The sequence below is a fragment of the Ciona intestinalis genome, chromosome 13, assembly GCF_000224145.3.
Source record: "Ciona intestinalis chromosome 13, KH, whole genome shotgun sequence".
NCBI lineage: Eukaryota > Metazoa > Chordata > Ascidiacea > Phlebobranchia > Cionidae > Ciona > Ciona intestinalis.
In genome coordinates this window covers 795,550-820,451 of record NC_020178.2, presented here as the reverse complement: position 1 = coordinate 820,451, position 24,902 = coordinate 795,550, and the positions used below count along the sequence as shown (strand labels likewise).

General features: G+C 34.8%; 5 protein-coding genes and 1 long non-coding RNA gene across 7 annotated transcripts in view; 1 reads left to right on the top strand and 5 right to left on the bottom strand.

Moving 5' to 3' along the window:
- The window catches only part of LOC100185316 (prolow-density lipoprotein receptor-related protein 1-like), a 29,365-nt gene extending 28,525 nt beyond the window's left edge, over nt 1–840 (bottom strand). Inside the window, exons 1-2 of the mRNA XM_018814575.2 lie at nt 710–840; nt 201–288 (exon numbers count right to left, since the gene is read on the bottom strand). Coding sequence (XP_018670120.1) covers nt 201–287 — 87 coding nt within the window. The 5' untranslated portion in view covers nt 288; nt 710–840. The remainder of the gene's footprint in view (nt 1–200; nt 289–709) is intronic.
- The window catches only part of LOC101242471, a 357,398-nt gene that overhangs the window by 106,644 nt on the left and 225,852 nt on the right, over nt 1–24,902 (top strand). The gene's annotated exons all lie outside the window — the stretch shown is intronic.
- LOC104266374 (low-density lipoprotein receptor-related protein 1-like) lies at nt 701–11,912 on the bottom strand. Its single transcript, XM_026837331.1, has 22 exons — nt 11,813–11,912; nt 11,324–11,464; nt 10,630–10,875; nt 10,348–10,440; nt 9,925–10,101; nt 9,152–9,312; nt 8,470–8,560; nt 8,130–8,249; nt 7,733–7,913; nt 7,156–7,334; nt 6,650–6,866; nt 6,193–6,360; nt 5,503–5,768; nt 4,984–5,159; nt 4,474–4,663; nt 3,752–3,887; nt 3,160–3,304; nt 2,851–3,040; nt 2,481–2,607; nt 1,922–2,052; nt 1,238–1,363; nt 701–840 (listed from the first exon to the last, which is right to left on the bottom strand). Exons 1-22 carry the CDS (start codon nt 11,910–11,912, stop codon nt 701–703), a joined length of 3,501 nt encoding a protein of 1,166 aa, XP_026693132.1.
- Nucleotides 12,712–14,670, bottom strand: LOC113474819 (low-density lipoprotein receptor-related protein 1-like). The gene is made up of 5 exons (XM_026837330.1): nt 14,608–14,670; nt 14,099–14,319; nt 13,686–13,792; nt 13,252–13,370; nt 12,712–12,813 (listed from the first exon to the last, which is right to left on the bottom strand). The coding sequence occupies exons 1-5, from the start codon at nt 14,668–14,670 to the stop codon at nt 12,712–12,714; spliced, it is 612 nt and encodes a 203-aa protein (XP_026693131.1).
- LOC104266373 (prolow-density lipoprotein receptor-related protein 1-like) lies at nt 14,247–24,230 on the bottom strand. Its single transcript, XM_009862371.3, has 15 exons — nt 24,076–24,230; nt 21,950–22,090; nt 21,489–21,605; nt 20,493–20,627; nt 19,461–19,601; nt 18,856–19,049; nt 18,213–18,405; nt 17,386–17,551; nt 16,886–17,046; nt 16,511–16,606; nt 16,123–16,260; nt 15,752–15,877; nt 15,134–15,284; nt 14,655–14,746; nt 14,247–14,319 (listed from the first exon to the last, which is right to left on the bottom strand). The coding sequence occupies exons 1-14, from the start codon at nt 24,152–24,154 to the stop codon at nt 14,671–14,673; spliced, it is 1,914 nt and encodes a 637-aa protein (XP_009860673.2). The 5' UTR covers nt 24,155–24,230; the 3' UTR covers nt 14,247–14,319; nt 14,655–14,670.
- LOC113474830 lies at nt 23,526–23,999 on the bottom strand. Its single transcript, XR_003396532.1, has 2 exons — nt 23,849–23,999; nt 23,526–23,585 (listed from the first exon to the last, which is right to left on the bottom strand). It is a non-coding gene; the product is annotated as an uncharacterized LOC113474830 (long non-coding RNA).

Below are 24,902 nucleotides of genomic sequence, written 5' to 3'. Positions count from 1 at the left end.
TGGTTTACAGGCAGGCGCGCTAACCACTATGCCACGGCGCCAGGATGTTTTGTTAAGACTACAGATAAAAAATTGCCAGAAGATCTATTAAAGATCTATATAAATGTATATATGCCTTGAAGCAACAACATGTTTCTATAATTTTAACATAAATATCCAAAGCATTGGTCTTGCATAACTGCTTATCACAACGTAGCTACCTTAATTTGATCAGATCCGGAGTCAGTCCAGTAAACATTCTCAGCTACCCAATCCACAGCTATTCCTTCATATCTATCTCGTGTCATACTGTAACATAGGAAACTATATCAACATAATATACTAACATGATGACATAGAAAATGTATTAAAAATATAGAAATAATGTAATGTGGCAACAAAGAACTATAGATAATAAGTACTGTAGGGTAATTTGAATACCATACAATATTTACCTTACCCCAAAATAATGGGGACAAAGTTAAGGAGTTTAAAGGGGACACAAACATACAACTTAAAGGGGTCAACATATATACAGCTTTTTATAGGGGACAACAAAATGGTTTTAGAAGTAATGAGAGATTAACACTAATGTTAGAATAGAGCCACAATGTGTATGAAACAGAACAACGGTGTTATAATGAATGTCATTGCCCTGCCATGTGAGGATAAATAAGGTACATATATACATACAGTAAAAGCCAAAAAAGCAATAATAATATTAACTCACTGCACTGGTGTTGTAGAAGTAGTTTCTTGTTGTCGGAAAAGGAGAATATATTGTCCATTGTGATGTCACGTCACGCGTGGATGCTTTTATCGCAACTGCTGACGAGTCCGTCCACAGTATAGTGTTGTTTTCTGAGAAAACATGATTTTGTTTTATAAAGTAAGGGCTTTGGTTGGGTACTTTAGTCCAGTGATGTAGGCATATTGCCTTAATACCCCAACACCAAGGTTCTACCATCTAGACCCCACTCCAGCAGTTTTTGAACATTCAATAATAGATCAGTGGGATTCACCTGAGACCTGGCCCTGGGATGTAGGTATATTACCCCAACACCCAGGGTGCTACTATTTAAACTCCATTTAAGCATTGTATAGACACTTAATAATAGAGATTATATAAGGGTGAGGTCTTCAGTGAGGCACACCTGAGACCTGGGATGTAGGTCTACTACCCAACACCCAGGGTGCTACCATTTAGTCAATAATGTGTTATAACCTCACCCATATAAAATAAACATAGATATCTTACTTGCAAAGAAATCTACCCCAACCGGACGTGCTTGATCCATAATAGGAGATAATGCACCTTCTTCTCCATTTAGGTGAATACCCCTTACAGAACTATCAGTAGCATACAGGATAAATTCTTCAATAGCTAAAATTATTTTAAGTTATAATACGGAAGGTTATTTATCATGTGTAATAGAAATAGTATTATGGGTAAATGAGATGTCACTGTAATTTATAAAACAGGGGTGACATCCTAGGTTTTAGCATCCCAGTTTTAAATATAAAAAAAACAGCTTTGACCCTGCTGGTAAGTGTCTATACAAACAAGCAGAGCCAAAGTATATTGCATTCACCACATTAATCAATGAGGTTCCCTATGTTTGATGACTATGAGTGTAACTGTGTTTTAACAATGTCACCCCAGATTTTACCCTGCCGTTAGGTGTCTATACAAACAAGCAGAGCCAAAGTATATTGCATTCACCACATTAATCAATGAGGTTCCCCATATTTGACAACTATGAGTATAACTGTATTTTAGCAATGTCACCTAAAACAATATATATATATATTCTATAGCCTATAAGCTTAATTGTATGATCAGATATTACTAAGTAGAAAACTACCTTATACAATAGATACCCTATAACCTAGAACAGTTAAAGCTTATATGTATATAAGGTCTTACAAAGTAGCAGCCTACCTTTACACTGTTTAATATTGTTTGCATCCACCTCATACCCCATGCTACATTTACATGAAGCCACAACTTCTGTTGTTGTATTAGAAGGAAGACATAGTTGTTCGCATTCATTCATACCAGTTGTGCATGCTCTGTATGTATTTAAATGGTAAATTAAAAGTCCTTTAATGTAACATAACTTAGTCAAAAAATATATAACATACAGATACACGTATACATGTAAAAAAAAAACGAAAAATCTCCATAGCCAAAATATAATCACCCATAAAGTTACATATGTGGTAACTTATAAGATGGCACGAAGTGTATAAAACAGAACAATCTTGTTATAACGACTGTCGTTACCCCGCCACGCGAATACAAATACTTACATTCATTTTTCAATATTAATGAGTACCATTATTAAATACAATTTTAATTACTATTTGCACAACAGAACACGTGTCATAACTGTCTTGTCATGCAAAGATAAATAAGTTACATTCATCCAATACACACTACAGACAGTCACACAAACAGGACTCAAACTGTAAAACGTGAAAATTCCAAGTCTCAGTACCTGCTTTGTGGTTGTATATTCCCTGTAGAATGATAAATAAGAATATCCGCAAGTTTTCCGGTTCGATTTCGCTTTAAAATTCGCTGAGGATTTTCGGAGTGGAAATTTTCAACTTCAAATATGGAAACTGGAAGCAAAGATCACTTATTTTTTGTTGCTTATGTTTTTTGTTGGGAAATTTGTATGAAAATGTATATATATGTTATAGGTAGTAGTTGAGTTGCCAACGCTATTGTAGTGTGTGGATAAGCAGACATGACTTTTGGTTGGATTGGTCATTTATATCTTTGTGGGTGGGAACTTAAGCGACTTATAAGCAGACATAACCTTTTGTACTGTGATTCCAAACACATTATGACATCATAATCACCTTTATCATCATCATAAACCCACATTCTTTCACCCCACAATGCAATCATAGTAGCAGGTATATGTAAATCTCTAGTGCACCGAAATCCACCACATAATGTTGTTTCTATGACTTTGACTGAACCGTTGTGAACACAGTAGAGTGTGTTGTCATGGTAACGTAGGTCTGAGGCATTTTTAAAATTCGAAATCTAAAAATTATAAAAAAAGTTTTAAAAGAATGCTTTTAATTGTTTGTGATGTAACTTTTTACGTATTTCATATTTTAGACTGCTTTATCATATTAACAACTATGACATCACAATATTACTTGTTGCAGGTTCGAGCCATCCATAGAAACACTATATACTCCAAAATCATCGGTGAAGTAAAGCATAGCATGTTGGACATCGGATGTGAGGTATTTAGGTCGACTCACGTTTTCCCAACCTGGGCCCCCCAACTGGTATTTATATCTGAAGAAACATTCGTAATTTAAAGATTTGGTGCTTTATAATTACGGAAAATCAGACTGTTCACATTTCCTGTAGGTGTAGAATTTTTAAATTTTAAGAAAAAAAACTGGGGTGACATTGTTAAAATGCAGTTACACTCATATTTGTCAAACATAGGAAACCTCATTGATTAATGTGGTGAATGCAATATACTTTGGCTCTGCTTGTTTGTATAGACACCTAACAGTAGGGGAAAAATCCATTTTTAGGAAAAAATCCATTTTAGAAAAACTAGGGTGCATTTTTTTATTTAAACAGAAAATTAAACAATTCTAACTGAAAAATATAATGGTTACAACTTACAAGCTTTTTATGACCTATAAGATTTTATGTCTGATAGTTTAAAACTAACTTCATTTGAGTTATATGAGAGTTATTGCTGCATGATTAAGTTTATTATTCCAATACCTGCCATCCAAAGAAGCCACCATGACATATGAGTTTATCAGCTTCTTGTTTGGTGCATAACTTAGTTCAATGTATGATGTCCAGTATATAGTCTTATGTAGAGGGTCAACTACTAATCCAAATACATTTGCTGAGTCTGGGGAAAAATGAAAACTTTTTTGTTTATAATTTTATAAAAAAAAGTATAAATAAAAAATAATAATAAAGGTTATAAAAGTCTGCATGAATGTAACACAATAATCCTCGCGTGACGAGGCAGTGACAGTCGTTATAACACCGGTGGTCTGTTTCATACACCTCGTGCCCGCTTTTAAGTTCTGAATGCCTCGCGTGGCGGGGCAACGACAGTCGTTATAACACAAATGTTCTGTTTCATACACCTCGTACCTGCTTTTAGGTTCTGAATGTAACTTATTTATCCTCGCGTGGCGGAGCAATGACAGTCGCTATTAAGGGTGTTCTGTTTCATACACCTCATGCCCGCTTACATATTTATCAATGGATTGGCGGAATCTTGCCAAAAGACACAAACGCCCACCATGGTAGCAGCAATATGACATTAAAAAAGAACCAAACTGTATTATTAATTTTCGATCACATTTGCATAGTCATAACTAACCACATATAGAACTTTGTAGGTGATTATTATTTCATATATTTACGAGTTACCTCGTTTAATTTGCCTTCATTTTTGCATAGTCATAATGAACAAAGTGACTCACCAGTATCTACAACAGTTGTGACATCGGATCCATTTATAAACGAACTCTTAATTTCCTCAGATTTAGAGTCAGGCCAATATATTCGGTCATGTGACCAGTCATGGGCCAATCGGGTGGCTCGACCAACGTCAGGTGACGAAAGGGCTTGGATGGCACTGAAATTCAAATTGTCCAATCGCATGCCTTGAATCTGTGATGTAATAATGGTATGTTGTTAAAAATACGGTAATATGTAATATTACTCAATGTTCTAGAATTTTAGGTAAAACTTATATCTAAATCCTTGGTTTCATGGTGTGTTCTTAGTTCTACGATAGAAACTATATATATATACAATAGAATAAGTTTACAATTATGAAAATAGCAAATTGCTATCAATACCACAAAGTTATATGCGTGATAACTTGGAGCGGTCACAAGGTGTATGAAACAGAACACCTGTGTTATAACGACTGTCAATACCTCAACACACAAGAATAAATCAGTTTTCATTCGTTCTCATAATCTTACCTCAATAAAATGTGAAAAAAGTAGAAAATTTTGGATTTTTTCGCAGGAAACTCCGTCTGTAGAGAGCTTGTAAAAATGCGGGCAAGAACATTTGTGTGTCAAGTGGTTGGCAGTGGCGGTTGGCACAGGAATGCACAACCCTTCGCATGTGTGGTTCAGACAGGGGTTGTTGGGCGCTGAAATAGTTAAAATATTATAAAACAATAGAAATCCGCAAATCTGACCCTGATCTGGTGTTCATAGAGGGTAAATACAGTAGGAATCTTTTAAAATAAAAGTCTACACTACATTATGCCTGGTTGCACAAGTAACAGCATATTACTCTATGAATAATACCACAGCCTATGTTATAAAAACCAACTCACATTGTGAAGTATCATTAATAAAAATTGGTTTCCTACTCTTATGATATGAGTTTACTTTAAACTATGCCCGGTAGCAAATTGAGAAGTAACATCATAATACTCTATGATGAATAATACCGCAGCCAATGTTATAATATCAATATAACCAACTTACCTTGTGAAGTATCATTAATAAACATTGGTTGTCGACTCTCATGATAAACCTTCACATCAAGTGGAGGATTATATCCCAGCTCAATCACCGTCGAGTTTTCCCCTGTCCACTTGTTGGCGCTAGCGATCACCGTGGTTCGCCAGTCCGTCCAGATGACGAGGTCATTAAAGGTCGTGACCCCAAAGGGGTGGGTCAACCAATCAACACGCTGGACTGCCATCACATGATCTGAAGCGTCGTATTTTGATGACCAGATGATGTCATACCTATGATGTCATAATTATTTATAATCACATGATTAATTTGAAAACATTGACAAATTTTCTATATTATTTTAACGACCAAAAATGTCATATGATTACCAAGCCATTACATCATATTTGATGATGTTATAGCTACTAAACGATACGTAATATTACTAAATACACCAGTGGCAGTTAAAGGGATAAAGAAAACCACATTAAAACACGTAAGATCTTCATATATTACAAATAAATATTTTATAAAAGCTGTAAAACATGATTGAATCTCAATGTGGTCAGAGCGTTTAAACTAAATGATGAATTGTTAAAATACTATAGTTAATTTTTTCTATTTAAACTCTGATTTAATTTTAAAGATTTGTTAATTTATTTTAATTTAATCTTAAAGGTGTGTTTAATTCAAAAAAGAAGTAAGATGTCTACATACTTGGCATCGGCCCAGTAAACTCTGTTCTCCATATAATCAATAGTGAGTCCATTAGGCCACCCATCACCATCTCCATCAGCTTTCCATATTTGTACACGATCGTCTCCTGCGAGGGTTGAACGCTCGACCCGAGAATTTCCAACTCCCCAGTCCGTCCAGAACAGATATCTTATAAAATAAAATAGATATCTTATAAAGTAAATATAGATATCTTATAAAGTAAATTTGAAACAAATATTTTATAAAATTGTTGTTCTGTTTCATACACTTCGTTACCACTTACGAGTTACCACGTATAGAACTTTGTGGGTGAATATTAGTCTGACCAACAAAAACAGTATACCGTTTTGAACTCAAATTAGGAAATTTAGATTCAGCTCAGTAAGAACCTCTTCGTACATCAATTATAAAATTTGACCCTTATTAACAAAAACGAATATTACTTATTGGTACTTACCCAAATCTTGGGTCAACCGCTACACCCCTTGGGTTAACCAATTGTTCGGCAACAACCACGGTTCGCATATTTCCTTCTAGGGTGGCCATTTGTATCTGGTTTAGTGTGGATTCAACGAAGTATATTTTGTCATTTATCCAGTCAACTGCAATTCCTTCAGGGGTCATTATGCCTTGTGTAATGATGGCTTGCTGGTCACTTAATGTGAGAGAGTTGTCTGAAGAAAAAGGGTGTAATTGGGGAGAGGTAGGGAAAAAGGTTGGTGTTGAAGATTTGGGAAGGGAAAAAGGAAATAACATTTGATAAATTATGAAAAAGTATACTTTACTTAGAAGAGAATTGAGAAGAAGTTTGTGAACACTAGGACAGGTTAGTATAAAAGGGTAATGTTGGAGAATTGGCCTAATATTATCATGGAAAAGAAAAAAGGGAAATACTTGATAGAATTATCCATATTTAACTTTAAAAGTAATGTAATGTTTCTTATAAAACAAACTACTATATACCTTCTGCGTTGTAAGTTAATGTAGCTCTTGTTATCGTATCTTGAATGATGTCAGTGAAAAATATAAGGTTCCTATGGTAGTGAAAATCCAGGCCAAGTACTTGACGGAATCCTTCAACCAGATATTGAAATTTTCTCTTTCGCTCGTTTTCGTGAATGCTGGTTGTGTTTAACTCCATGCTGTGTGTAAAGGGGGTACCTTATGCTTGCTGTCGAGTTATAACATGGGTGTCTTCTTATACACCAGACACACATGGTGTATTCATACACCTTATGCTCACTGTCGAGTTATAACATGGGTGTCTTCTTATACACCAGACACACATGGTGTATTCATACACCTTATGCTCACTGTCGAGTTATAACATGGGTGTCTTCTTATACACCAGACACACATGGTGTATTCATACACCTCATGCTCACTGTTAAGTTATAACATGGGTGTCTTCTTATACACCAGACACACATGGTGTATTCATACACCTCATGCTCACTGTTAAGTTATACCATGGGTGTATCTACTTTTAAAATAAACAAAAAAAGACACTTACTTAAAATAAACAAACAAAGAAACTCACTATTTTAATGATCTTTTGTTGCTGAAAATAATAAAAGGGGGCGGGGCTGGTTTGTCATAAACACACTTGGTGACATCATAATGATCAATCTTCCAGTTCTTATGACATGAACAATGATATGCACGTGGCGTGGTGTGGCATATGTGTGCGCAGGTGCCACGGTGCCGACAATAGTCGATATCTGTGGCATAGTAAGTATGTTTACAACTTCTAATATATGTTAACTAATGAAAAAAATTTTAGAAAATGCTTATTCGTAAAAATGTGGGATTGGCCAGAGAATCTCAATTCATAAAATATAAATTGGCGCTAAAAACAGGCCGAACACAATTCTTAAAATATAAACTTAGGAATTGATATGGATTGTGACAATCACCTAGGATTAAGTGATAATTACCTTGACAAGTGGCATGATCTGATGACAACTCCTTTCCTTTCGGACACGAGCATTCAAACCCTGTGTTCGTCGGCGTGCATGAGTGACTACATCCCGAGTTGGCACATACCCCGTGGTTGCCTGCAAATGTTGACAGAATTGTTAAATTGCTAAAAACTGGTAACTGTACAGAGAATTGTTAGGTTGCTAGACCAAAATATGGGATATTATGTGCTAACGGTATCCATCTTACCACAATACTATACATTACTTAATTTATTTATTACTTTAAATTTTGTGTTTAAAAAAAACATGGCATTTATGTGGTTATATAAATATGTTTTCAATGTGGAAAACTTACAATTCAGTTCATCTTGTCCACTTATACAATCCACGTTATGATCACATTTATTCACGCAGTCACTTTTGCCAATGACAGTTATGCAACGAATCTATGTGAAAATAAAATAAATCTATAGAGAAACTTATATGATAGAAACTTATATGATAACTTTATTAATGATTACATATTAATAAACCATTAATGGACAGTTAAAATAAACACAAGTTAAAAAGTTAAATTGGGCACAGTGGCTAGCATGACTGTCTGAAGCCAGAGGTTATGAGTTCGAGGCTCAACGCTGCTATTTTTGGTACTCTAAACAGGCACATGGTGTATAGAACACCTGTGTTACAAACACTGTTATAACATGTATAATGACTGCCGCTGACCAACCATAAAGTTACATATGTGGTAACTCGTAAGCGAGCGTGTAAGTGTATGAAACAGAACACCCTTGTTATAACGACTGTCGTTACACCCCTACACAAAGATAAACAAGTTACATTCATTCATTCAAAAACCATTAAAAACACTATTAACCTCACAGTATATTTAGAAATAAGTATTACAAGCAGTTAACCTAAAAACTGTTAGATTTCGCGTGAAATACAGTTAAACAAGTTATATTCATTTATTTAAAAACAATTAAAAAATGTTCAACCCAACGGTATATTTAAAAATTAGTATGAATGCAGTTAACCTGTTGATATTTGCTGGTTATATTTTGTGGGCAATCACAGTTTGCTTCATCAGATCCATCATAGCAATCATCTGCTCCATCACATACCCAAGCTTCTAATATACATTTGCTTGTGGAATTACAAAGGTACAGCCCGTACCCACATCTATGGATTGATGGTGCTGTGGAAAAAATCAATGTAAATTCTGGTATATTCTATATGGGTGAGGTTCTACAGTGAGGCAAGACATGGGACCTGGAATTTAGACCAGAGTTGGTCCATTACTCCAACATTGTATATGCACATTCTATTCTATATGGGTGAGGTCCTACAGTGTGGCAAGCCATGGGACCTAGGATTTAAACCAGAGTTGGCCCATTACTTTAACACAGAGGATGCTACTGCATATTCTATTCTATATGGGTGAGGTCCTACAGCAAGGCACGCTATAGAACCTAGGATTTAAACCAGAGTTGGCCCAACACTCCAACACAGAGGGTGCTACTGCATATTCTATTCTATATGGGTGAGGTCCTACAGCAAGGCACACTATAGAACCTAGGATTTAAACCAGAGTTGGCCCAACACTCCAACACAGAGGATGCTACTGCATATATCTTACTAAATGTAGAAGCCTTAAGAATTGCTATAAGAAAGAATATTGGGCAAGATTTTTGTACATATTTTGTCCAATAGACTATAGTACCCAGCATATTCATGGCAAGTTACATATATTTATAATAGTATATGCAATATTTATAAGTTATATAGGATATTTATGAAATAGACTCACGACAGCCAGCTTCATCGCTTCCATCGGGACAATCTTCGTCTCCATCACAGCGCCACCTAGAGGGCATGCACCTGGCAAGCGATGTCTCGTTACTACACTGCATCTCATTCTCAGCACACTTGGTGGCAGTAGAGGGCGTAGTAGTGGCCGAGCAATCTTCTTCATCTGAACCATCACCTGTTAAACGAATATAAAGCCCTATATATGTGTATTGTAAGAAATATATGGCTATTGTGGGTGCCAGTAATGTTTAGTAAGATATTTAACTTTCAGAAATATCTTTCAGCAGTTCATTCTATGCTAAGACTAAGACAGGTGTAGGAAACAGAACACCCTTGTTAACGACTGCCATTGCCCTACCACGTGAAAACAAACATTTTTCCCAAAATAGAAATATCATTTTTTAAAATAGAAACAACATACCACAGTCGTCTTCTCCATCACATGCCCACTCGAGGGCGATACACCGACCCGACAAACACGAAAACTCAACCCCAGTCCGACAACTTGCATATGCTGGAATAAATTCAGATCTTAGGTAAAGTAAAATGGATTTACTGTCGGTCAAATACAACTTAGCTTATTTAAACACCTGTGCAAAATGGGGCAACCAATTCAAGGTTATTGTTTTGTGGACATTTCATAAAAAAATACACCTTAAGTTGCGCAGATATTACATTTTATACTATTTCCATGTTAACTTACTGCAATTATCGGATTCATCAAACCCGTTGTGGCAATCGTCATCCAAATCACACCTCCATATATCAGGGATACAAAGACCCGAGGGGCACAAAAACTGCCCGGAGGGGCACGACCGGCCCCGACAGACCTCAGGTGTCTCGTCTTCTCCTCCAGGGCAGTCAGATTCACCGTCACACACCCACCGTGATAGAATACAAACACTCGAGTTACTGCATAGGAACCAACCATCACTGCAGTTCTTCTTAGCTGGGAAATAATATGGTTAACAAAATTCAAGAGGATTTGAATATTAATAACTTTATTGAGCCATTCATTTTAATTTAATTAAATTTCTAATAGAAACAAAATTTATATCAAAACCCTTTGCGATATTGTAGAAATAGAAAATGAGACATAGTATTGTAAGGTAAGATGGTCCATCTATCCTGCCTGCCCTGATTTTAAAAAGTTTTGTCCCTATATTGATTATTGAAACAGTGGTGATAGGCTGACAGCATATGTTTTAGAACACAATTTTAAAGCTTAAAACTGATTTTTACTTGCTGTTAAGCGTCTCAACATTGCAGACCAAAATTTAAGGGGGTTGGAAACGGAAAGGTTTACCAATTTTGATGCTGTACTACTTCATTCACAGATCAAGAATTTGCTTGTTTAAATGAATCAAAATTACGGCACAAGTTTTTTTCTAACTTACCACAAATTTCAATTTTTTCATCGCTATTATCGTGACAGTCATTGTCGCCATCGCAAACCCATTTCTTTACGATACAAATCCCATTATCGCATTGAAACTGCTGCTCTGCACATGAAGGTACTGTTGTGTAGTTGGCTTTGTCTGTGAGGGTTATACATTATAGAATGTATGCAGGGGAAAATATACAAAAAAAGTTTTGGAGGCAAAAAAAATATTATATGGAAATGCAAGACACGTTAGGGTATCTGGGATTTATGCCAGAGTTTTCATGTTGAAAATTATTGCATGGCTGACAATTTAGACAGCACATTAGTGACCACTGGGTTAAAGCAATTGCTGTTAAGTGTTTTGCCAAGGACACATACGCACACAATGGTAGCGGTGTCAAGCCTTGAACGCAGAACCTCTGGGCTAACATTGACCATACTAACCACTATCCCAGAATTTTTCACACTTTGAAAAAAAAGATGAAACTAATTAAAATCTCACCAGTACATGTATGGTTGTCTGCTGTAAGAGACGCACCATTAGGACAAAGACACTTATAATGTGGGTATGTTGGTATAGAAACACATAAGTCAGTGCACATGGCTTCAGAGCATGCACTGTGGCCGGCTCGAAATAGAGGGTTGAATACGATAACCTGGAAGTAGGGGAACCTAATTAAATGCATGTAAATGTACTGCTATTATACAGTAGAGTGGGGAAGATGGGACAACCTTTCATTCTACTTTCTCGTCCCAATCGGTAGTAAACACAAAACATTCAAAAAATATGAAACCGTATCCTGATGACTCCTATGGACCGTTGTTAATTGTTTAAAACACGATCAGGATATTTGGATATTATGTGCTAAAGGTGTCCCATCTTCCCCCACCCTACTATATACAGAATAGTGTAACTAAAAGGATGTAAATGAATTTGTGTAATTAATAAATGGTTAGCTTTAAAGTAAAGACAAAGCCATGAAGAGAAAAATATTAAACACAATATCATAGATGTAACGTTGGGGTGCCTGGGGTAATACCCACCCAACTTTTAAAACAGGGGTGACACCAAAGTTTTGGCATCCCCAGTTTTGAGCAAAATTTAAGTTTTTACCCTGCTGTTAGGTGCCTATACAAATAAGCAGAGCCAAAGTATATTGCATTCACCACATTAATCAATGAGGTTCCCTATGTTTGACGACTATGAGTGTAACTGTATTTTAACAATATTACCCTAAACTAAAATTCTACTAAAAAAAAACTGACACTGCCCACACAGAACACAGTCTAAGTCATGACATATTACCTGTAACACAGGCGGTTTTTCCCTGTGCAGTATAACTGGTTCAGACCGGTTTGAAGTCAGATTATACCGGTATATTAATCCAGATCTGTAGTCAGCTACAAATAGGTATCTGCCTTGTAAAGTGTTGTCTTTTGAAGCCCCTTCAAACAAAGATATAGAAAATGGGTGCCCAAACTGATTACCAGTGCCGGAAATAACTGTCTGAAAGAAAATATATTAAGTCTTAAAAAAATTAAATTCGTTATAAAGGAATGAAGGTCAAGCTATACCTTCCTCCCCCGCATTTTAAAAAGTTAGGTGCCCATGCCTATAAAGAATAGAGTATCACTTCGTAGGTAATATACTAGGTGGAGGTGTTACTGCATTTCAATTATTTGTTAAGCTGTTTTTACAGTAATTACTTTTCACTGAGAATCTAGATTGAAATTTCTTTAGCATTCTCCAACCCGTAAGTGCTTAAGTTTTAGCAAATATGCACATAATAGTCAGTCTAAGGATCTGGCGCTACGTAAATGTTACAGACAATAGTTAAGTCCAACCAATTGTATAATATATATATTTCGCCTAAATCGCATCGTCAGTCTCTTATTCAAAATAGAATCGCAGAATTTATTACAGTTAATAGTTAAATGTACCGTTTTGATTCTGCCATTAATTTGAATTGCTTCAATCTTGTCATAAAATGCTTCAGTGTAATAAATCACATCTCTAAGGGTGTCCACTGTTATACCATTAGGCCATAGTATATCACTGCCTGAAAATAAATAAATATATATATTTATATTATGTATATAGTAGGGTGGGGGAGGATGGGACACTACTCTATTATCCCAATAAAGAACATTTAAAGAATTATAAAACCGTATCTTCACGACTCCAATAGACCGTTGTTAATTGTTTAAAACACGATCGGGATCTTTGAATATTATGTGCTAATCGTGCCGTCTTCCCTCACCTTACTTTATTTAACTTCAAAGCATACTGAAACATAGAAACCCTATTATAAATAGAAATCATATTATACATAGTCACATAGAAACCCTATTATATATAGAAATCATGTATATACCTGTATATAAGATTTCTCTGTGCGATCCATCCATCCACGAAGTTTCAATCTTTCCGTAGTTTATTTGTGGCGTTTCTATTGGTTCCCATACTGACCAGTAGATGACACTAAAGAGCAACTTGGTTAGGTTAACGACAACGTTCAAACTTTACGAAATCAGACTTACATGAATAAACATACATGCAAATTTTTTAAATTTTATCTATGGCTGGCTATTTAGACAAACCATTAGCGACCACTGGGTTGGAGAAATTGCTGTTAGGTGTCTTGCTCAAGGACACATACCCCCACAATGGTAGCAGCATCAAGCCTTAGACTAGTTTTGCATTGCTAACGACTGTGGCACAGTGCTGGCCTAAATCTCAGGTTCCATGGCACGTCTTGCCATAGGACCTTACCCATACACAAATCACCTTCTTGCTTCATGCACTACTATTGCTCTTGGGTGGCTTGTTACTCCGTTCACCAAAACTTTCCGCAGAAACTGAGGCCCGTGTCCCAGAGGTCCCACACCCAGTGGGGCCAATGATGCAATGTTAATGGTCTTATACCCATCGTCGGTCCATAACATGTTGCCGTTACTCCAGTCAATAGCGAGCCCCTCACAGTTATAAACTGATTGATTAAAAATTACCTAGAAATATAAATTTGAAAAAGCTTAAATGGGTAGGGCTGTTTGTATGTATTTAATGCCAGAATAAAGCATGAATGAGGTGCACCACCCCCTTTTTTTTTTGAAATTTGTTTCAGTAAGCTTACAACTACTTTTACCAACAAAACAATAACTTTGAATTAGTTGCACCACTTTTCACAGGTGTTTATATAAGTTAGGTTGTATTTGACCAACACTTCAGAATTTTTGACAACTAGTTTAATAGTTCTACAAAGTGTCAACAAAACAATAACCTTGAATTGGTTGCACCATTTTTCTAAGTAAAGTATACAAGTCAGGTTTAAATAGCACAACACCTGTGAATAATGCCATCTAGCTAATCCGATGTGCTTTAATCTCATATTCTCCAATATGTGAATATATAATCCAGTCATCACCATTTGTGTCTCTGCATTGGGAAATAGATGCAATTAATATTAAATATTCTACTCTATATGTGCCTATGTTTTTGGTGTTAATGTCTTTGCTTTCATTCTTACCAGCCCTTTGTTATATAGTAGGCTGGGGAAGTATGGTTATTGTTTTCACTCTCTTTTATCGTCCTATTTGGTAGTCACAAAGAATATTTACAACATTAGATACAAATACATAACCAAACACACAAAAAAATTGCTGTTTTTATAAACGTAAATATAACCAAAAACTGATGTTCATTTACAAGATACAAGTTTACAACTATATTAAGATACAACTATACTAACACCTCAGATTTTGTCATATAACCAAAACACACAGAAATAAAGACTATCAACTATACATATTATCTAAATTTCACCTGTAGTAGTCTAAACCCCTTGGTCCCTTTAAATTCTCGATTGGCACGACAGGTGAATAATTTTCTTGCGGCTCATGGAATAATGGGATGCCTTTGATTTCTCCTGGATGTCCTTTGCTAACGAGGAGGTAGACATCTGCACTAGGAGGACCTAGAGAGCATGGGGGATTAGTTATTAAACGTGGGTTAGGGGGTTATAGTGATTTAGAAAAAGTCTTGTCAGCATTATTTATAAAGGATTTTTATGGGCTCATCTGGTATAAAAACATATTGTATTTTCATTGTATTGTCTGCTATCCAGCAAGGGATGTTTTTTCAAAGCCGATGAGCCGTTGAAAGATTTTTTACATATTACATTATGCCTGGTAGCAGAAGTAACAGGTAATATTTATTTTATTATACATTATTCAAACATATATGGGTGAGCTGCTACAGTACGGCAAGATATGGGACCCTAAGATTTAAGCCAGAGTTGGCTGATTACCCCAACAAGGGTGCTACCACAAAGTCATATATATATAGGAAATCTTATCTTAAAATCTAGGCCAAACAATCAGGCCCAAAATAGTTATTCCTATAAATGAATATTTATATTTTAAAAAGTTATTTACAACTTACGTATACAAGTTCTACTGTCATTGTTAAGAATAAACCCAGCTCGACAGAAACACGTGCCCACCCGCTTGGTGGAGCCAATGAGACAGATATGTTGACAATTCATATGATGACATTTAACATGGGAAACTGAAAATATAGTATTTTAATTTATTTTAAAAATATATTATTTTATGTTAACCTAAAATATGTTAGTATGTTATCTCTTGTAAATAAAATATAGCCGAAAGAATTATAAAACCGTATTTTCACGACTCCCATAGACCTTTGTTAATTGTTTAAAACACGATCAGGATATTTAGATTTTATGTGCTAAAGGTGTCCCATCTTACTCCACTGTCTTATATACCTTAATTAACACATGTAATATATACCTGTTCTCTGTACTAGTGGGTGAACAACACGTAATGTTTCAACAGAAGAAGTATTGGCTAATACTCGTAAGGTAGGGTTAGCTTCCCATAATTGAAGTCGTGATAACTGCTTCTTGTTTTCACTTATGTATAAGGAATCTATAAGAGAAATTAAGTAGGAATGTTTATACAGAATATTTGAGTCTAGTTGGTGGAAAAATAACCCAATATTTATTATCTTGACAAAGAACACATATGCTGCCAAAGGTACCAGTATCAAGCATTCAACCATAAGTTATTGGTAAGTTATGATAATAAATGCTATAACTTACCATTTAATGGTAAGTTATGATAATAAATGCTATAACTTATTTAATGGTAAGTTATGATAATAAATGCTATAACTTACCATTAAAAAATGCTGCTTCGAACATATTTGGTTTCTTCTTATAACAAAAATGTTTTGTTCGAAATTTTCCACGATAGTCAACACTCTGTATACAACCTGTATAGAAAAATTACGTAATTTCCAAATATAAAAATTAAAAGTGTGCGTGAAGATATGTGAATACAATATAAAAAATGTATATTTTAATCTTATTCAGTTATTCATTCATTTACGCATTTGTTCATTTATTCATTCATTCATCCATATACCCATTTATCCATTCATTATGCATTCATTTACTTTCTTATTCATTCAGTTATTCATCATTTGTTCATTTCATTTCATACAGCATAATAAATATTTCGGAAACTTGTTATTTTCAATGTGAAAACTTACCGCTATGTAACTCGAAAAAATAAAGTCGTTCTCCATAAGGATCTACAGTTAACCCTTGTGCATAACTTAGGCTTATCTTGACAATGTTTTGGTAATTTGTACCGTCCATGTCAAGTCTGTTTATTTTCGAGTAAGTACCATGCTCAAAGTAGAATATGTATCTGTGTAGAATCGAAATTTATATTTTCAACATAGATTTTAAAGGGAAATTTCTGATAGGTATTTAGTTTAATAATAAACACATTTTCTTTGAGTTACTTTTTTGCATTCACCACATTAATCAGTGAGGTCCCCTATAGTTTACAACTATAAGTATAACTGTATTTTAACAATGTTACCCAAGATTTTGTTAAAAATCTAAAAAACCTGACACTCATGCTTTTGAGCCCAAAAAGGGCTAGATGCCACCATATAGATAACTATTGGACTAAGAAAATTTTAATGAATATTCCTATTGTCATAGTGTATAATATATAGCACTCTACTAGTCTACTACTCACCCTGCATATGCATCCAGCGTCATTTCTAACAGTGTTGCCGGTTTATTTTGTTGTAAGAGTGATATACATGATATTGGTTGCGTAACACTGCACACGAATATGTGTTCGTCTTTCGTGTTTAGAAAATATATGTTGCCCGTAACCCAGTCTACTGCTATCTGGCAATCTTTATGAAAAAAATCTTGGTTATAAGGATATAGTAGGTTGGGGTAAGGTAAGGATATTTTTTTATTCTCTTTTATCCTTACATTTGGTAAAAAAAAATATGAATAGAATTATAATATAACCATAGCCCAAGACTCTTAGGTCCCACACTGTAGGACCTCACCCATATCTAGGTCCCACACCGACACCGTAGGACCTCACCCATATCTAGGACCCACACCGTAGGACCTCACCCATATCTTAGGTCCCACACTGTAGGACCTCACCCATATCTAGGTCCCACACCGTAGGACCTCACCCATACCTTATGTCCCACACTGTAGGACCTCACCCATATCTAGGTCCCACACCGTAGGACCTCACCCATATCTAGGTCCTACACCGTAGGACCTCACCCATATCTAGGTCCAACACTGTAGAACCTCACCCATATCTTAGGTCCAACACTGTAGAACCTCACCCATACCTTAGGTCCAACACTGTAGGACCTCACCCAGATCTTAGGTCCAACACTGTAGGACCTCACCCAGATCTTAGGTCCCACACTGTAGGACCTCACCCATATCTAGGACCCACACTGTAGGACCTCACCCATACCTTAGGTCCAACACTGTAGAACCTCACCCATATAGAATATAACCACTGATATAAAATATACTAACTGTCAATGCTGTAGGGTAACTCAATAGTTTCTGTTTCTTTCAAATGATCCAGTGACGCACTGACCAGTCTTGCCGGACCTGATTTTGGATGGCTGATCCAGTATGCAGTATGTGTGTTGTAGTCAACTGTGGGTAATATTCGTGCAACACTGCTACTGAATGAACGCTGCCGTTGACCCTCCATGTTATATGACTGAAGAAATGTAAAAAAATTATGAATGTATGAATATAGTAAGAAACTTACTTTCGCGTTGTGGGAAAATGACAGTTGCTATAACATTTTCTCTATAACGTGTTCTCTTAAATACACCTCGTTCCTGCTTACAAACTACCACGTATGTAAACTATTCATTTTCGCGTGGCAGCGCAAGGAAAGTTGTTATAAAAGAAATGTTCTGTTCAATACAACAGGGGCAAATTACATTGCATTCACTACATTAATCAATGAGGTTCCCTATGTTTGACAACTATGAGTATAACTGCATTTCAACAATGTCACCCCAGCTTTTACCCTGCTGTTTGTTAAGTGTCTATACAAAAACAAAGCAAAGTATAATCCATAATCGGTGATCTCTTTCCAGATCTTACAAAAAAATGAAAACATGCCCCCTATGAGATGACACCTATTTTCTACAATCCTGACCTGGATTTGTTGATCCGACGCAGCGATCAGATACGGTTCAGAAGATTGGAAGATGCTGCCTTCTTCAATTAAGCAATGGGATGAATTATGAGGATTAATGAAGAAACTATCCATACAAGAACAAGTAAACTCCCAACCCGATGTTTGTACACATGTTTGTGAGCAAGGCTTGGTTAGATTGCAGATGTTTGCGGCTGAAAAAGTGTTGTTGCAGTTACTTGGAAGTGATTTAACATGTAAAACTCCTAGTCATAATAGGTGTTGTTAGTTTCCGAAAACAAACTAGACCTTCTAGGTTAGAATTATTTTTATGAAACAGCTCTGAATAAAAGTAGATATAAAAAAAGCAAAATATTAAGCATACATATTTGTATGTATTACTTTAAAAATTAAGTATATATTTTTATAATTTGGTATGGTTCTTGCTGCCCCTATTCTGTATGAGTAGGGTAATCAAGCCATGCCAGGGGACTTTGAATAAAACATAGTCTATTGCATTATTCCCCAACTTTTACCCCTTTTGCAGTTTAAAATTTGTGACTTTGAGTCAAGTTACCACAGAAAACAGATGTTTTATGAATAAAACAAAATTGTATTATCCTTACGTTTGCATTTAGTATCATTGTAAAGAATGCTCCCAGGAGGGCAGTAACATGTTGGTAGCCCTTCTGGTAGAAATGTACATGCGTGTTCACATGATAATGCATCGCATAATCGGAAACCTGTATACCCTGGCTCCAGGAGCTCTGAAGAACAACAATAAAAAATATTTGTATATATATCTATATCCTAAAGGTTCAGTCTAAAAACTAAACCAAAAGAAATAAAGACAACTGTATTATAATGTATAAGCTCTAATGTTTGTATTGAAACTGACGAGGAACATCATGTTTTATACACCTAAAACTTATGTATTTGGCTATTTGCATATTAAGCATCAAAGCATAAATTGAGTATTTAAACTGTTTTATAAGTGGTATTTGAGATGTTTTAAAAGATCAAAACAGTCTCTAAGCCCTCCTAACTTGGATAAAATAGCTGTGGTATTTTAAAATGCTTTTGTGGCTTAACAGACCCTCTTATAACAACATTAAAGCAACCATACGCTGATAACAATTTACAAAATTGGAACCGTTATTAAAATGCTGAAAGTATCAAAATTTAATCTCCAGCTATTTAAACAGTAAATGGTAAACCACATAGGCTACGCATTAAATTGTCTTAGCACATCTTAATTTGTTTAAATTAAATACAACTCAAAATGAGTTAATTTATTTTGTATTGTAGGTTTAGAAGCCATGCTTTTATTTATCATCATTCTTTTTTTAACCATAGTGTATTTTAACGACTTTTATTTTGCTGCTAATTTGTTTTAATTATTTTATATTACCTATTGTATTCAAAGTTGTAATTTAATATTATTTTATCGTAGCATTCATAGGGTGGAGGGAGACGAGACACCTTTGGCACCTAATATTCAAATATCCTGATAGTGTTTTAAATAATTAATAACAGTCTATGGGAGTCGTCAGGATACAGTTTTACAATTCATTGAATGTTCTTGGGGATATTAAAAAATAGAATCAAAATGTGTCCCATTTTCCCCACCCTACTATATCTTATGTTACAAACTATACCTTCACAGTCTGTGCTCTCATCACTTCTATCAGGACAATCTGGATTCCCATCACAAAGTTGTTGGTAAGCCACACATATCGATGTGTTGGTTAGACAGCTTGACCCAAAATAGGGACAAGTGTTCCCTGTATTACCTGTATATAAATATGAAGCTTTTGAAATGAATGATTGAATAAATGTAACTTATTTAACCTTGTGTGGTGGGGTAATGACAGTCGTAATTACATAGGTGTTTTGTTTCATTCACCTCGTGCCCGCTTACAAGTTCACATATGAGCTGTTCTGTTTTATACACCTCGTGTCCGCTAAAAAGTTACACTTAATGAAACTGCGCTAAATTACAATTTTCTGGGCTGAAGCAATTTTAAGTGTCTTGCTCAAGTAAACATACACTCACAATAGTAGCAGCATCAAGCCTCGAACTCAGTAACCTCTAAACTAGAGGTAGGCACGTTAATTATTGAGCTATAGTGCTTGCCTTTGAATTACTGAAATATTTCCTGAATGGCCAATTAAAATGCAATTCAGAAAGACCACTATATAGATAATAAGCACTTATGGGTATAATTATCAGCTGTAATTTAAAGGCCGGATTTTCAAATATTAAAGTAATGCCATAATGCATATGATGATTGGAATGTGATTTTCAGAATATTAACTAACCCAGTACAAATAACAGAATGACACATAGATATGAGCTATTTTTTTAAATCCCAGCCTATAAAATAATAAAATGTTTTGAGTTTGAATGTTTTATAAATAACACATGAACACATGCTATTTTTTAAAACAATATAAAACCTAAAATGTTTTTAATGTGACAAAAAATTAGCCTACTTATTACTATACAAAAATTATCTAATATAAATAACTGTATAATTATTTATCGATATTATATATAAAAAAGTTAGCAAGTGATGTAAAAATAAAATTCAAAACACAGGTGTACAGATAAAAATTAAAAAAAGTTTGTAAAAAAATAAAATACGACTCACAAATTCTTTCGGCTTCATCTGCTCCATTAGTGCAATCCATTGCCCCATTGCAAGCCAGACCATATGAGACACATCTGCCAGCGCATGATAAAGAATCTGGCCCACAATCTCTGTGGTCTAAATATATAAACAATGTTCTAATTAATAGCCTATGAGGTGTATAATGTCAAACATGTAAATGTGAATTAGAAGGCATGTTTTTAAACCTTTAACAAAATCTTGGGTGAGATTATTGTAAAATAGTTACAGTCACAGAAGGGTAAAAGATGTCACCCTTGTTTTAAAAGCCGGAATGAGACATGTCAGATTTTTTAGTTTTCCCACTTTAATAAAACAATTTTTATCAGATAAAAAAATCAGAAGAAAGTAAAATAACCACCAAAAATCATCATTCACCAAACAAAGGAATAATTGTCATGACAGTCAAAATCCCCCTAAAAATGATTCACGCCAAAACTCACCACAATTCTCCTCATCACTCCCATCTTCACAGTCGATGTCGCCGTCACAAACCCACTCATCCAGAACACACCAAAGTAGCCCCTCTTTACACGAGAACCAACCACGAGAACAGTTACGGTCGAGGTCAACGTAACTTGATGCTGAAAAATAAAGACAAAGTGGTTACAGTTACGTACAAACAAAAAAAGTCTGTAACTTGAGCAACCTTGAATTTTGTGGGGTAAAAGCAGTTACATACAAACAAAAAAGTACTGTAACTTAAGCAGCCTTAAATTTTAGGTGGTAAAAGGGTGTGAAATTGGTTAGGCTAGTTACAAAACTACTTTTGATGGGATAGGTATTGAAATTTAATTTAATTCGCATTTAAATTGGTTTCAGTAACAAAAAACTTGTGGTAACTGAAATAATTTTGTCGTTTTGTAGGGTTAAAATTGTCTTTTATTTAATTTTAAAGTCACATTTTAATTGGTTTCCTACTATTTGTATATTTTTGGCATATTTAAATATGAGATTTATTATATATATTTAAACTAAATATATATTATATAATATTACAAAAGCATAAATTGTTTATACTACAATATCAAACATGAATTAAGATTATTTAGCAGCAAATTTGATTACTAATAAAATCACACACAATAACAACAACATGATAAAAGTTTAACCATTTAAGATTGTCTAGTCAGCTGTTTCATGCTATGATAAAGAATGCATAGGTGTGGTGGGATTAGTTATAAGATGGCTGCTGCACTACAAATAATAATATGCTATGTTGGAATGTGCGGCAACACCATGTTGTATAAGAACATGCTTCAATGAAAACTATGCGAGTCCACTTGTCTGACTTGTAGCATGTAAAAACAGATCGACAAGGAATCTAAAAGCCTTTGCAAAATCGCTAGACCAGAAACTATGAATAGACCATGGCACTGCTAAAGGACTATGATAGCCACTAGGCCCACTACGCCAATACTCTTTAAAATACTGTCCTATTTTTAAAAAGAAATAAAGACCCAAAATGTTTGTAATGTTATAGGGTAATTGACTAATTGTAAAACTAAAAAGAAATTTACTAATTTATTATAAAAATTGGAAAAAAATTAAATAAATTGTCACAACATAATTGGAAGTTTTTATTAAAACAGGGAATTAAACACAAAAGCAATAATGGCCCATTGGGGAATACTTGTCCTGTGTTAAGTGATTGTTTATGGACATTTAAATTTATCAAATCTTAGAATAAAAGATATTTCAAGCTATTTAAATCACTTGAAAGGCAAGTGCTTTTACGTTTACACGTAGTTTATTAAACAGTTGATTTGATATAATACTAAACCTTTCCTATTTATATCCATAATGGTCATACATTTGTGTTTTTAAGAAACATAAATTGTGTTTAATGGAATCTATTACCAAAGGAAAAGCTATAAAAAGTTATATGGGCTTAAACGCTGTAGCCTACAACCTAAAACTCTTTGTTTTCTAATATTACTTTTACATGAAACTGTCAATGCCTGATATGTAAAATATAAACGTTTTTTGTTTGAAGTATACAATCCGTACAAGCCAAAGTATATTGCATTCACCACATTAATCAATGAGGTTCTACATGTTTTACAACTATGAGTGTAACTGCATTTTAACAATGTCACCCCAGATTTTACCCTGCTGTTAGGTGTCTGTACAAACAAGCAGAGCCAAAGTATATTGCATTCAGCACATTAAACAATGAGGTTCCCCTGTTTTACAACTATGAGTGTAACTGCATTTTAACAATGTCACCCCAGATTTTACCCTGCTGTTAGGTGTCTGTACAAACAAGCAGAGCCAAAGTATATTGCATTCAGCACATTAAACAATGAGGTTCCCCTGTTTTACAACTGTGACTGTAACACCATTTAGCAATGTCATCCCAGATTGTGTATAAAATTCAAACATTACACATTACACCCATTATTTCTATTCTTTGAGGGTGCGGTCCTTGTCAATAACCTGGGATTTAGGCTAGATTTGGCCAAATACCCCCAAAACATTACACCTATGCCCAGCAGTGTAAATATTTCAAGTAGGCCCGCTACTCTGCCAAACCAGGTTTGGCAACTATATGAAACAATATAATTACCTGGGGGTGACTGATCCGACAAGTGAAAGAAGGTGTAAAGAATAATCGCCAAGAGTATAATCAGATTACTTTGTGTCATTTTTTCATTATAAATTTATGGTTCAGCTTTCAAAACAATGCTATCATTTCAGCTATAAAACTCAACTAGAGAATAAGCGGTTAGCTGGTATATAACTGTGTTGTCTTATATTATATAAGTCTAATTTATGGTAGGGTGGGGTAAGATGGGACATGTTTTCATTCTCTTTTATCAATCTGTTTGGTAGTAAACAAAAAAATAATTACAGAATTATTTAACGTTTCCTAACTACTCTAAAAGAGTGTTGTTAATATAAAAACATGATTAGGAAACATGGGATATTATACGCTAAACGTATTTTCGTATTCATCTTACCCCACAGTACTTTAATTCATTTATTTTTTAACATAAATTATTTTAAACGTAGGTAAGCAGAAGTATGAGCTATTGACTTATTAATTACTACGCAGAATATAAAAACAACAACAACAACAACTGTTACTATACTGCCTAAAGTTTTGGTTTATTTCACTAAAATGCTCCAAAAAAGTTTATTTTATTATTTATAATAAAAAAATAAAAACTATTTACAAAAATGTATCTGTTTTGTTAGATGTATACTTTTTGACTAATACAATACACTGCCAGTGTCAGCACAAATAAGCTGCGTAACTATAGCCACCGAAAACGACAGACCACCTGTAACCTATACACTGACCAGTGACCACTGACCAAACCCTATATCGGGAAAACTCCCTTAGAGAGCAAAACATACTGATTCGAAAAAGAAAACTGGCAGTGGGTTTTA